Below are 14,723 nucleotides of genomic sequence, written 5' to 3' on the forward strand. Positions count from 1 at the left end.
CCTGGAATGCTCATAAGCAGGCCACAGTCTCTCGCAGTAGTACTGAAGCTGAGTATAAAGCTGTTGCTGATGCAACTGCTGAGATCATATGGCTACAGTCTCTGTTGAGAGAGTTGCGTGTCTCTCCGGCTCAGCCTCCAGTTTTGTGGTGTGACAACATCGGTGCTACTTATCTGTCATCTAACCCGGTGTTCCATGCTCAAACAAAACACATTGAGGTTGACTATCATTTTGTTCGGGAACGTGTTGCACAGAAACTACTCTGTATCAAGTTTATCTCATCCAAGGATCAACTTGCTGACATCTTCACGAAGCCTCTTCCACAACCACGGTTTGTAGGCTGTAGGCGCAATCTTAACTTGCTTTGTACTTCAGGCCACAGTTAAGATTGGGGGAGGGTGTTAGACTGTATATACGTAGCCTCTGTACACATATATTGTAACGTTGTATTGTACCCCGTGGGTACCTCTATATAATGAAAGAGCCACACCCCATTTAGGGTGTCGAGCAGTTCCCAACATATTACGTTTGAGCACAAGTTCCCGGCCCACCCCGCTGATATCATCTTCAAATGTCACATTTTCCTTTAGGTATGGGCGCCGTTGGGGGAGAAGCGTGACGAGGAACGCATGAAGGAGACTATGGAGCTGATCAAGATGACCATGGTGAAGGCTCGACAAGACGGGTCGACTGCGTGACCATGAGATTCCTACCTTTAGCTACCTATCTACTTGAGGCTCCGCTTTTGTGATCTAGAACTATTGTCTGTTCCTTCTTAGCTTTATCCGGAGCCTACGGCTCGAAGACTGTTTTATTCGGTTTGTAAGACTTAAGTATGTGTGGATGCTGCCTGGTGGCTTTATTAATTTAAAGCCGGACGCTTCTAGCGTCTATGTTCCAATAAAAAAAATATGGTCGCTCATACGCTAGCTCATCAGGGACACGTTGCGTAACAGCATAGACAGATACGTACAACTATATTTTACACGACATACAGTGATATTAGCAATGTGGCACCTTCTTCCTGTAGTAAAGTTCTGTTCTCATTGTAACAATCAAGTTACATATGTATTACCATACTGCAGGTCTTGTCTGATGTTCCTCTGGAAGAAACTGATATTTTGGGAAGCGAGGCTGCCAAGAGCAACCTAGAGCTGGTAGGCTCTCTTTGGCATTATCATCTATCATGTATCCTACCTTTATAACTGTTTTCTTTTTCCATTTCTTGTGACTAAACCAATTAGGGTTGAATATTCTCATTAGTTCTCCATCTTCGAAGAAAAACCATGTTTGATATTTCTTATTTAAGCAGTGATGAGTTATGCTTATTAGCTCATTGCTTTGCTGTAATTTCAAACTTCATAATAACCAGCGTCAGGTGCTGATTAGTCTGGAATATTGAAGATGCCTCTTTTGTTTGTGCAGCTGTTTACATCAATTTTCTTATGTCTTTTATTTAAGTTATTTTATTTGCATGAATTCCTGCAGGTGTTACTAACAACACCAACTACACCAACAGAAAGAATGGAGAGAATTACAAAGGCTTCAGAAGGATTCGTTTATCTTGTAAGTGTCCAGAACTCCAAATTATTTTTGCACCCTTAAACTCTGTTCTCATATAGCACATTCTCCTTATTGCTGATCAGAAAGTTCTCATGATGGCAGAACTTAACAAGAGTACAGTACAGTAGTTTGTCATTTTAAATTTTGTCGAGAGAATTTATCATCGGAAGATGACTTCATAAACTTAAGAAAGGCACATGCTTCTGTCATGTCATGCTTTTCCACTTTAATAGAGGCTGGGTTGACATGTTTTTGTGCTGACATGTATCCTGGTGCTAGCTGTGTGCTAATTGCTAAACTGAAAAATATAATGAAATGTGCACTACTGTTTACAAAGGCTGACACGCCTTGGTTATGTTCTGTGACTTCTCCATTTGGCTATGTGATTCATCAACAATTGGAATTAAGTTGACATTGTTGAAGTGCTGAACCTGCGTAACCAGTTACATGATACGGTACTTGCTAAGTTGCGGTAATATTTGATATTCAGGTAAGCACTACCGGAGTTACTGGCACACGTGCAAACGTAAGTTTCAAGGTGGAAGCTCTTCTCAAGGAAATCAAGCAGGTTTGCAAGTCTTTTCTTTATTGTTACTCAGTGAACTAGTTTTGGACTGCTACCTTATTGTGCAGTGCGCATCTTGTTCAACGATGCTTATAGAACATCGTCTGCTTATTTATTATAGGTCACAGATAAAGCTGTTGCTGTTGGTTTTGGAGTGTCGACTCCAGAGCAGGTGAAGCAGGTAAATCATATCCAGCAACTCTCCTGCTCAGCAAAATATCTTGTTTTATCCTCTTTCGTTTGTGCAATCTTTGACAAGCTTGTTGCTTCAATTATGTCTACAAAAATTGCAGATCGCGGGGTGGGGTGCGGACGGTGTGATCGTCGGGAGCGCAATGGTGAGGCAGTTGGGCGAATCTGGCTCTCCTGAAGAAGGATTAATTAAGGAAGCTAGAAGAATTAGCTAAGAGCCTAAAGGCCGCATTTCCATGAAACATGCATTTTTATCTTTTGTGGGGGAAATTGCATGAATACCATATGCCTTTTTAGTTCTGTTTTACAGTGTAGCATTACATTCCTGGTTTTAGATTTCAAAGGATCCTGCTGTGTGATAGAATAATTGTACCCATGTGTTGAATGCTTGGGTGAATAAATTAATTGAGGCTAGTGTTACAAATGATGCAAAAGAGAGCCACACTATTTTCCAAGTCTTTATTTTTCTAGTCTCTTGACACAACTTCCAAGTCGAAAACAAAGTAAGAACTAGTTTTATACCCAGATTTGACTTGGTTTTGATTCGTTTCTGCTTAACTTTAGCAGCCTAAAAGAAGTTGCTAAAACCCATTGAATAGCAATCTCCAAAGAATGCCAGCTTGCGTATATAAGAACTCGATGCACAATATAGATTGAGAAAATTCCATAAGTTAAATTATGGATATGAAAATATTAGGATGCTTCAGAAATTGATTCAGTTGGGCAACAACCTAGATTGACGTAAAGATGATGGTATAACAGTCTGGTCAGGAGCTCGAGGCAGAACAATAATAATGGTCATGGACAGTTTACTCGGAACAAGGATAAACAACACACTGTGGGGCGTTAAGAGCGATGCTGATGCACACTGAACCTGCATGGCATCACACAAACAATCTTCACTAGAAACCAGTGGCGTCACTGAATGAGTTGTGCAGGTGTGTTATTCTCTTCCCCTAAAAGGCAAATAAAATATAACTTTGTTCTCAGTCTAGCACGTATTGGTGTTGTTTGACACCATGCAAGCAGATTTCGCCCAAGGGATCTCCCAGTTGATGCAAGATTGCAAAATATTAAATTGCAAGAAAAGGAGAAGCCCATTCAAATACCATATATATGAGAGAACACTACTTTCAAGCACATTAGAAGAGGATAACATCACTATTTAACTGTGGTGGATAACAAGTTGCGGGGTAAAGGTACTTGAACTAAACAAATGGATACAAAGAGGAGTTATCCAATCCATCACCCTAGACAAAAGAAATCTAGACCATAGCCGACATCTGATTCTCATGAAGCAGCTCCAAACTTTACTGAGCAACGGGTGGCTTCTCCGCAAAACAGGGGACGTAGGGCTGAAATCCTCGCGGCTGGCGGTTTCCAAGAGCGCAAATAACATGCAATTCACCGCTATCCATATCGTACGACATAAGTGTGTTTTCCAGCCTCACCCCGCCTGCTAGATAGATCAAGCTGCACTCGGGATGGATCGCGACCAACGTGTAGAGTTCGCTGTGCCTGCGGTGAGGCCTTCCTAGCAGTTCGGGAATGCTGGCGGTACACTTCAGGGTCCACTCTCCCGTAGCATAATCTTCAAGAACCCAGACCGATAGACAACAATCATCTCCGTTTTCTAAGCGTGTGGCGTATATGCGCCCCTGTGACTGCCCGATGAAACCATTATGGATGTCATCCGGCATTCTGATGCTCCTCCAGGCTTTCCCCTCCGTGTGCACTGTAACCATGTTGCGTATCAGTTTCCCCTCCTGGATCATAAACCCGATCATATTGTCGGCAACCAGATGCAGGGTGTCATTGAAGAATACACATTCTGAATGCTTCCCCATGAGGAGAATATCATGGCTCCACTGGCTCTGCATGGAGGTCCACTGCCCGGTCTCCGAAGAGTAGACCTCCACCCTCTGGATCCCCTCGAAACTTTGCACGAACAGGAACACCTTGAAACAGCGGGGGACGGCTGGGTCGAAACACAGGTGGGCGGTGCTGAGGTGCGTCGTCGGCTTCTTGGAGGGCACGGGCAGCACGGCCCAGATCTCCTCCGTCGCGGGGTTGCACACGACGTAGTCCGCCTCCTTGCTCATGGCCGCCTTCAAGCAGTGGCAGATGAGGATGCCGCCGCAGCAGTGCATGGGCTTGACGTCGTGGTAGCCGCGCACGAATCGGAGGGAGGGGTCGTCGACCAGCGGCCGGCCCCACCCGGAGAGGTTGAGGAAGCTGAGGCCTTCGCGGCTCTGGCCGCCGCCGACGTCGAGTTGGGAGTGGCAGAAGAAGCCGGAGAGCGTCTGCGGCGACCTCCTGCGGACGGCCGGGTCGGAGCAGAGTGACAGCCACGCCTTCGACACGCATCTGAAGCGGCACAGCGACCGGTATGGCACCCGCGACAGGATCTCCCGGTGGATCTTAGGCAGAAGGTCCATCCAAAGTCTCTCCGGCTGCTCATACTCCACCTTCCCCGTCCTGTACCCGGCCTGCTGCTGTACCTGCGAACCTGCCCGCGATACGATCTCCGCCGCCGCCGGATGCTGCTGCTCCTCCTCCTCCTTCATCTTCTCCATCCTTTACGCCGGCCGGGCTGCCGCTGCGAAGGGTACGTAGGGTTTTTATGAGATGTGCTCCTCAAGACGAAGGTTAGAAAAAGGAGAGAGGAGGGCGACAAACCTCAGAACGACGGCGGCGGCGCGTACGAGATTGTGGAGGCGAGCTGCCGAAAACCCTAAAGGTATAAATAACACGATGTAGAGGCCTAGCCTACCGACGCACCCCGTCCCGCTGAGGCCCATGTGGGTACAAATAACACAATGGTAGAGGCCTCTCGACCCAAAATATTTTGGCTCCAAAATATTTTTTCCTTTGCTCTTAGTTACATCAGCCAAAATGCAGGCCACATACCACGTGACATATGTGGCATGAGATCCAAATAATTCAAAAGAAAATGCGGGCCGCGAATCAACCTGTGGTTGAGTTGGTTAGGTGGATAGTGGTATCCCCAACCCACCAGGGTTCAAATCCTGGTGCTCGCATTATTCCTGGATAGGGGTAGGGTGTGCGTGTGTGCGTTCATAGGCGCGTGTATATGAGCGCTTGTGTCTGTACTGATGCTCAAAAAAAATGCGGGCCACATATTCTAAAAAAAAGTGGGGTCGTCACGAAGATTATGTTACAAATATTTTACCTCGATACTTATTTTTGACAATCATCTCCTTTTGTATTCGTTCATAAGGATCGTAACCGCATCCAGAGCGGTGTCCATCGATAGATTTGGAGGAGAAAATCTAGCTATCCTAGCAAGTTAATGAGCTACTTGATTTTTCTTTCTCTACTACAATTATCATAGATGACATGAGTAAAGTGAAGCAACGTAAAATAGTAGTCATCAAAAATACCAGAAGCTACCGAAGAAGAGTAACCATCGATTAGGGCGGCAACAACCTCTGCATCCAACTGTATGTGCAAGGTTCATTCCAAACCCCACTGCAACTGCCGCCGCTATGAACGAGTCAAAGCAAAGATCAATATTTTCACTGGCAATTGCAATGAACTTTCCATGATGGTCTCGGATGACTACTCCAACCGTCCCCTGAAGCGTGTCCACATCAAAACTCGCATCAACGTTTAATTTAACGTAGCCTACCGTTCTTCACATATTGTCGTTTCATGTACCAATGTTGAAATTATCATGGGTAGCTTCATTATCATTAATTTAAACAAGGTTTACATCGTCCAAAATTAAGTGTAAAATAGACTCGGGAAGATTATCCAACCACAGAGTCATGGAAACTGCCTATCCTAACTAGCTTATGCAGAACATTATTAGACTTTTCTTCAACATATCCCGACATTTAGTTTTAGAACAAAACCATACGTATTCAACGCACATTTCTAACACATTCTGACATTTAGTTTTCAGAAGAGAATCATGCCAGTCAAAGAAGGGCTACAACGTAAAGATGTGACTAGACACGTTCCCTCTTTTAGTTTTTATTTAACGGAGGCAAAAAGTTGTCTCATTCATTAAATAAGAAAGAGTTTGACAAGAGTTGCAGGAACAAAGGAAATTGAACAAACAGAATTATAAGATCACTGCTCTCCCGGCAAGATTGCACTCAAATGTTTCGCACCCGCAATGGCCCAAAGCCTTGCCTCTTTCTTGATGGCTTGTAGGAGGATATAAACGGAGGAGTGTCATGGTTCCAGCATACACATGTGTCCCATTCATCCCAAATCTTCTTACTAACAAGGATGGTGAGAGAAGGCATTACCTGCTCATGGATTATTTGGGCGGAAGCCATCCCAACCTGAGCCCACCAATGATTTCACCAATGCTCGTAGATGTTGCCTAGCGGAGGTGTCAACGTTGATAAGATGGATTCAATCTTTAACCAAAGCCCAGAGCCTTAACGTATAACGACACTTGAAGAAAAAGGTGATCAACGAGGATTCTTGCTCCCTTTTACAAAGCAGGCAACGGCCATAGTTTGGCCATCCTCTCTTAGCCAAACGGGCGCAGGTCCAAATGTAATCATGGGTGGCAAGCCATGCAAAATTACTCTCGAAGGCGCCCAAGCTTTCCAAACGATCTTGCACATATATGTACAAGTGATAGTCAAGAAATGCACCCTATATAAGCAGATGGCGCGGAGTAAGTCCCATCGGGTTTGTTCATCTCCATAAGATATTGTGCTCCACATCCTCGGAGAGGCGAATCCCACGAAGGGATATCTAAAGTGTGGTGAACTAGAGGAGATGGTCAGTGGTGAGACAGTCAACATGTGATCTTGTTGATCCAGACACCAACATATAAGGTCTCCTTTACCTTCCAGTCTTTCCTCTTGGAGGCCTCTAAAATCAATGGTGCAATGTCCTTAAGCTTGCAACCATCGAGCCATGGGGAGTCCCAGAAGGGGGCGCAAGTCCCATTGCCAATGGTAATAGTAGTAGAGGCGTCGAAAAATTCCTTGTCATCCTCATCGCATGGGTTTCCCAAGCCTATCCACATCTGCTCAGGCTCTTTTCATTCATACCATAACCATCACAAACAAAGAGCTTGGCTAAATTTAGCAAGGTTTAGCACCCCAAGGCCCCCAAGATCCTTGGGGCGACAGACACTATCCCAGCTAACTTTACACTTGGCCCCTGTCGTTTTGCTGGAGCCTCACCAGAGGAAGGCTCGCTCCACCTTGGTGATCTTGTCGAGGGAACCGGGTGGGATGGCAAGGCGGTAGCGGTGTACACCACCAGAGAAGTGAGGACCGACATGACCAGCACCCTGCACCCTAGGCAACAATGTATCTCCCCTCCCAATGAACCTGCTTTGTTGCAATTTTGTCCTCAGGATATTGAAAATCGACGTGTTTGAACTACCTCTGAGAGAGGGAGGCCCAAGTGAAAGAACATGTGGTGCCCCCGTGTTTGGTTTTGGTAATTGATGACAATCTCCATGGACCAATGATTGAAGGAAATATGCCCTAGAGGCGATAATAAAGTTTTTGTTTATATTTCCTTATATCATGATAAATGTTTATTATTCATGCTAGAATTGTATTAACTGGAAACTTAGTACATGCGTGAATACATAGACAAAACTGAGTGTCCCTAGTATGCCTCTACTTGACTAGCTCATTCATCGAAGATGGTTAAGTTTCCTGACCATAGGCATGTGTTGTCATTTGATGAACGGGATCACATCATTAGGAGAATGATGTGATGTACAAGACCCATCCGTTAGCTTAGCACAATGATCGTTTAGTTTGTTCTATTGCTTTCTTCATAACTTATACATGTTCCTATGACTATGAGATTATGCAACTCCCGAATACCGGAGGAACACCTTGTGTGCTATCAAACATCGCAACGTAACTGGGTGATTATAAAGATGCTCTACAGGTGTCTTCGAAGGTGTTTGTTGGTTTGCATAGATCGAGATTAGGATTTGTCACTCCATGTACCGGAGAGGTATCACTGGGCCCTCTCGGTAATGCACATCACTATAAGCCTTGCAAGCAATGTGACTAATGAGTTAGTTACGGGATGATGCATTACGGAACGAGTAAAGAGACTTGCCGATGACGAGATTGAACTAGGTATTGAGATATCGACGATCGAATCTCGGGCAAGTAACATACCGATGACAAAGGGAACAACGTATGTTGTTATGCGGTTTGACTGATAAAGATCTTCGTAGAATATGTAGGAACCAATATGAGCATCCAGGTTCCGCTATTGGTTATTGAACGGAGACGTGTCTCGGTCATGTCTACATAGTGTTGGGGATCGTAGCAGAAATTTAAAATTTTCCATGCATCACCAAGATCAGTCTATGGAGTCATCTAGCAACGAGAGAGAGAGAGAGAGGAGTGCATCTACATACCCTTGTAGATCGAGAGCGGAAGCGTTCAAGAGAACGGGGATGATGGAGTCGTACTCGTCGTGATCCAAATCACCGATGATCCTAGTGCCGAACGAACGGCACCTCCGCGTTCAACACACGTACGGAGTGGAGACGTCTCCTTCTTCTTGATCCAGCAAGGGGGAAGGAGAAGTTGATGGAGATCCAGCAGCACGACGGCGTGGTGGTGGAAGTAGCAGGATCCCGGCAGGGCTTCGCCAAGCGCAAGCGGGGAGGAAGAGGTGTCACGGGAGGGAGGGAGGCGCCAGGGCTTCAGGTGCGGCTGCCCTCCCTCCCCTCCACTATATATAGGGGCCTAGGAGGGGCGTCGGCCCCTTGTAGATCCCATCTAGGGAGGGGGCGGCAGCCCTAGGGGTGGCTTGGCCTCCAAGCCAAGTGGAGGCGCCCCCACCCCTTAGGGTTTCCAACCCTAGGCGCATGGGAGGCCCAAGGGGGGCGCACCAGCCCACCAGGGGCTGGTTCCCACGCCCCTTCAGCCCATGGGGCCCTCCGGGATAGGTGGCCCCACCCGGTGGACCCCGGGAACCCTTCTGGTGGTCCCGGTACAATACCGATGACTCCCGAAACTCTCCCGGTGGCCGAAACTGGACTTCCTATATATAAATCTTTACCTTCGGACCATTCCGGAACTCCTCGTGACGTCCAAGATCTCATCCGGGACTCCGAACAACTTTCGGTTAACCGCATACTAATATCTCTACAACTCTAGCGTCACCGAACCTTAAGTGTGTAGACCCTACGGGTTCGGGAGACATGTAGACATGACCGAGACAACTCTCCGGTCAATAACCAATAGTGGGATCTGGATATCCATGTTGGCTCCCACATGCTCCACGATGATCTCATCGGATGAACCACGACGTCGAGGATTCAATCAATCCCGTATACAATTCCCTTCGTCTATCGGTACGATACTTGCCCGAGATTCTATCATCGGTATCTCGATACCTTGTTCAATATCGTTACCGGCAAGTCTCTTTACTCGTTCCCGTAACACATCATCCCGTGAACAACTCCTTGATCACATTGAGCTCATTATGATGATGTCCTACCGAGTGGGCCCAGAGATACCTCTCCGTCATACAGAGTGACAAATCCCAGTCTCGATTCGTGCCAACCCAACAGATACTTTTGGGGATACCCGTAGTGTACCTTTATAGCCACCCAGTTACGTTGTGACGTTTGGTACACCCAAAGCACTCCTACGGTATCCGGGAGTTGCACAATCTCATGGTCCAAGGAAATGATACTTGACATTAGAAAAGCTCTAGCAGACGAACTACACGATCTTGTGCTATGCTTAGGATTGGATCTTGTCCATCACATCATTCTCCTAATGATGTGATCCCGTTATCAATGACATCCAATGTCCATAGTCAGGAAACCATGACTATCTGTTGATCAACGAGCTAGTCAACTAGAGGCTCACTAGGGACATGTTGTGGTCTATGTATTCACACATGTATTACGATTTTCGGATAACACAATTATAGAATGAACAATAGACAATTATCATGAACAAGGAAATATAATAATAACCATTTTATTATTGCCTCTAGGGCATATTTCCAACAGTCTCCCACTTGCACTAGAGTCAATAATCCAGTTACATTGTGATGAATTGAACACTCATAGAGTTCTGGTGTTGATCATGTTTTGCCCGTGGAAGAGGTTTAGTCAACGGATCTGCGACATTCAGATCTCTATGCACTTTACAAATATCTATGTCTCCTTTTTGAACATTTTCACGAATGGAGTTGAAGCGACGCTTGATGTGTCTGGTCTTCTTGTGAAACCTGGGCTCCTTGGCAAGGGCAATAGCTCCAGTGTTATCACAGAAGAGAGTCATCGGGCCCGACGCATTGGGAATAACTCCTAGGTCGGTAATGAACTCCTTCATCCAAATTGCTTCATGCGCTGCCTCCGAGGCTGCCATGTACTCCGCTTCACATGTAGATACCGCCACGACGCTTTGCTTGCAACTGCACCAGCTTACCGCCCCACCATTCAAAATATACACGTATCCGGTTTGTGACTTGGAGTCATCCAGATCTGTATCGAAGCTAGCATCGACGTAACCCTTTACGACGAGCTCTTCGTCACCTCCATAAACGAGAAACATATCCTTAGTCCTTTTCAGGTACTTCAGGATATTCTTGACCGCTGTCCAGTGTTCCTTGCCGGGATTACTTTGGTACCTACCTACCAAACTCACGGCAAGGTTTACATCAGGTCTGGTACATAGCATGGCATACATAATAGATCCTATGGCTAAGGCATAGGGGATGACACTCATCTCTTCTATATCTTCTGCCGTGGTCGGGCATTGAGCTGTGCTCAATCTCACACCTTGCAATACAGGCAAGAACCCCTTCTTGGACTAATCCATATTGAACTTCTTCAATATCTTATCAAGGTATGTGCTTTGTGAAAGACCTATGAGGCGTATCGATCTATCTCTATAGATCTTGATGCCTAATATGTAAGCAGCTTCTCCAAGGTCCTTCATTGAAAAACACTTATTCAAATAGGCCTTTATGCTCTCCAAGAATTCTATATCATTTCCCATCAAAAGTATGTCATCCACATATAATATGAGAAATGCCACAGAGCTCCCACTCACTTTCTTGTAAACACAGGCTTCTCCATAAGTCTGTGTGAACCCAAACGCTTTGATCATCTCATCAAAGCTAATGTTCCAACTCCGAGATGCTTGCACCAGCCCATAGATCGAGCGTTGGAGCTTGCACACCTTGTCAGCATTCTTAGGATCGACAAAACCTTCCGGCTGCATCATATACAATTCTTCCTTAAGGAAACCATTAAGGAATGCTGTTTTGACGTCCATTTGCCATATCTCATAATCATAGAATGCGGCAATTGCTAACATGATTCGGACGGACTTCAGCTTCGCTACGGGTGAGAATGTCTCATCGTAGTCAACCCCTTCACTACAAAAAAATACACTTCCATGATGATACGTGTTTGTCACAGTAGGTCGCTTTTTTTGTCATGCATGTACATCCATGAAAAATTTATGATAGAATCAAGATAGTCATACCTGTGCTGTCGTAGAAGTGTTCCATGACATTACCAAAATTATCATCACGGAAGTGTCCACTTGCATGACGATAAATCGCGCGTCATAGAAGTGCTTTCGTCAAGGGTGACCGACACGTGGCATCCACCGTAACGGAACGTCATTAAGCTATCAGGTCAGGTTTTGGATCCGATAACCCGTTAATAGCCCCGACCAATGGGAAATTTCCACGTGTAAAATTCTTAGTGGCCGGACGAAACACGTGTCAACTCGTCAGTGGGTCAGATAGGCGCCTATGATACGTCGACACGTGGCATGGCCCAACAAGTTTAAATGGGCCGGCCCAACTAAAGGCCCACAAGATTTTGCGGACCATAATGGGCCGGCCCAGCTAAAGGCCCATGAGATTTTGCGGACCATAATGGGCTAGCCCAGCTAAAGGCCCACAAGATTTTGGGGCCATAATGGGCTGGCCCAGGTAAAGGCCCACAAGATTTTTGTGTGCCGTAATGGGCCGGCCCAGGTAAAGGCCCACAAGATTCTTGCGGATCATAATGGGCCGGCCCAACTAAAGGCCCACGAGATTTCGCGGACATTAATGGGCCGGCCCAGCTATAGGCCCACAAGATTTTGAGGACCCTAGTAGGCCGGCCCATTAACTGCCTGCCATGTTTTGGGCCAAATGCCGGCCCATATTTGATCCGGTCCATTAATGGCCTGCCACGCTCCGGGCCTAATAGTGGCCCATATGAGATCCGTCCCGTTAAAGGCCTACCACGTTCTGGGCCAAATTACGGCCCAGATCAGGTCTGGCCCTTTAAGAGGCTTTGGGCTCAATTATGGCCCATATCAGATTCGGCCCGTCAATTGGACACTATGCTTTTGGGTCCACTTGCTAAAGGCCCACTTAGTAATTCGGCCTGATATTAGTTTTGGCCTGTTAAGGGACCGTTTACCATTTCGGCCCTATATTAATTTCAGCCTGTTAAAAGCCCGTCATATAGTTGGGCCTAACTACGGCCCGGTTTGCATCCGGCCTGCTCGCAGCCGATATCTGATTAGGCCAAACAAGGACCGAGACAATTTTTCGGCCTGTTAAAAGCCCATGATTTGATTCGCACAATCATGGGCCGGGGTTCATTTCGGGCTGCTGCCGGCCCGTGAGCTGATCGGCACGTTTCAGGCCCAACCTACATCGTGATTGCATGACGGCCCGATTATGTACCGTAATTTTACGGTTTACTGCGAAGACAGGATATATATATATATATAAAGTAAAATAACTGCAGCATCGTGAATAAGAAAAAACCTATACTATAAAATAAAGAAATTATGGCATATTACATCCACTGGGCATCGAAGTTCGCCACTATGATAATAAAGCACAAGAAGACAGCAGATTACATACACTGGGCATAAAAGATCGCCACCAGTGCAAATAAACACGCCGACAAAATAATATACAAAACCGACAGCACTTCAATAGAGTTCAAGAAAGGTTAGCCCTACTGGGGAGCTGCAGTGCAAGCAGCTGAGCAAGATGATGAGACTGCGCTTGTTCAACACTTATATCTTCCACACTCTGAAAGATAAACAAGCAGACAGATGACAGGTTTTGCACATAAAAGTATCAGTGCTGACAATTCATCACATTTCTTACTGACGAATAAAGTGACACAGTTTAAATTTGCATTAACACAATATGGTATTGTTCAGGTCAAGACCTGGCAGGAAATGACATTGTGAAGGAGTTGGCAGCTTCACGACACCACTGGCTTACAGATCAAGAACTCGTAAGTATCAATGGTTAGTGTGCTGTCAATTTATACCATTTCAGATTGGCAAATAAAAAGACGGTTTAAATAATAGTAGAATGATATGACATTGTTCATAGTTAAGACATTGCAGAATATGACATTGTGCTATAGTGGGTAGGTTCACCACACCACTGGATTACAGATGAAGAACAGAAGCATACATGCAGTGCAAAAGAAGATCACTTGCTCTGTATAGTTTAATTTACATGGTATGAAGAAGGAACTTGGTTGTACAACTGAAAACTTAAATTGAGAAAGGACGAAATTTTGTTTATGAACTACATATAATAAACTTTAAACAAGCAATTTGATGCAAACACCAAAAATAAACAGCTGTTGCAGTCATGCCTAACCAAATATATACAACAAAGTTTGAAGGCTTGAGATGGACAAACTTACATTATTGGTGAAGACAGGCTCTATAAAGGCCTTGTCCATGCTAATGGGGGGGGGCAATTCAAGAAGTTTACCACAGAATCTTCTTCAAAAGCATTTCCTTTATTCTACATTTTGTTAAGAGTAAATATAGATGTGATAATATACGAAAAAATGGAGAATATTTAAGATAAGATGAAGAGTGATGCTACATAACCAAGTAACTATAAATGTAAGTGCAGCGATACAGGCAAAAGGTATAGCCAAGAGCAATGCACAGCTAAACTTCTTCAGTACCAACCTTATGGTAAGAGTAAATATAGATCTGATGTGTAGAAAATGGAGGGCGAAGGAAAATAAGCTGCAGAGTGATGGTACATGAACAACTACCTGTCATTATAAGTACACTGATAAAGGACAACATGTACTTACAAGAACAATGTAGAGCTAAAAAAACATTGGCATTGGATATATTCTACACTAATGTAACCATTCATACAGATCAGATAATTTGGAGCGAACAATTGATAAGCAAGCTATCATGCATACTGCTGTCACATAATGAACCAGGTATGTATGCAAGTACAGTGATACAGGACAACAGGTACTAACAAGAGCAAAGCAGCGGGCAGCATATTTGCGATATCCTGTCGTTCTTGTCAAACTGGAATTCTTCTTTGAGCAGATTTCCTACAAAAAAGATCCGTAAGGCACATGCAGAAAAGTAGAAGTTCAAATTGTCAT

The 14,723-nt window shown here is 45.1% G+C and overlaps 2 protein-coding genes across 3 annotated transcripts; one reads left to right on the forward strand and one right to left on the reverse strand.

Moving 5' to 3' along the window:
- Positions 1–641: 641 nt before the first annotated feature.
- Positions 642–2,560, forward strand: LOC147992991 (tryptophan synthase alpha chain, chloroplastic-like). The gene is given in 7 exon segments (XM_087539189.1): positions 642–665; positions 1,086–1,157; positions 1,489–1,566; positions 2,054–2,131; positions 2,250–2,309; positions 2,422–2,505; positions 2,507–2,560. Coding segments are annotated over 7 exon segments (450 nt in total).
- Positions 2,561–3,630: 1,070 nt separating this feature from the next.
- On the reverse strand, positions 3,631–4,896 carry LOC147992992 (F-box protein At5g07610-like). Of its 2 annotated transcripts, XM_087542081.1 has the most exons (3): positions 4,826–4,896; positions 4,120–4,765; positions 3,631–4,044 (listed from the first exon to the last, which is right to left on the reverse strand). In XM_087542081.1, exons 1-3 carry the CDS (start codon positions 4,894–4,896, stop codon positions 3,631–3,633), a joined length of 1,131 nt encoding a protein of 376 aa, XP_087398207.1. The 2 variants fall into 2 exon arrangements, with proteins under 2 accessions (XP_087398207.1, XP_087398205.1); XM_087542079.1 differs by having other exon boundaries at positions 3,631–4,773; positions 4,852–4,896.
- Positions 4,897–14,723: the final 9,827 nt, after the last annotated feature.

This window comes from Triticum urartu, chromosome 1A, assembly GCF_056163025.1.
Source record: "Triticum urartu cultivar PI428250 chromosome 1A, HENAU_Tu73, whole genome shotgun sequence".
In the NCBI taxonomy this organism is placed as follows: domain Eukaryota; kingdom Viridiplantae; phylum Streptophyta; class Magnoliopsida; order Poales; family Poaceae; genus Triticum; species Triticum urartu.

What these genes read in the sequence shown, in the direction of transcription:
- LOC147992992 (XM_087542079.1), bottom strand. Translation starts at nt 4,896, where the DNA reads ATGGAGAAGATGAAGGAGGAGGAGGAGCAGCAGCATCCGGCGGCG. An exon ending in AGCAGCAGCATCCGGCGGCG is followed by an intron (nt 4,774 to 4,851) that starts GCGGAGATCGTA and finishes GAGTATGAGCAG; the next exon opens with CCGGAGAGACTTTGGATGGA.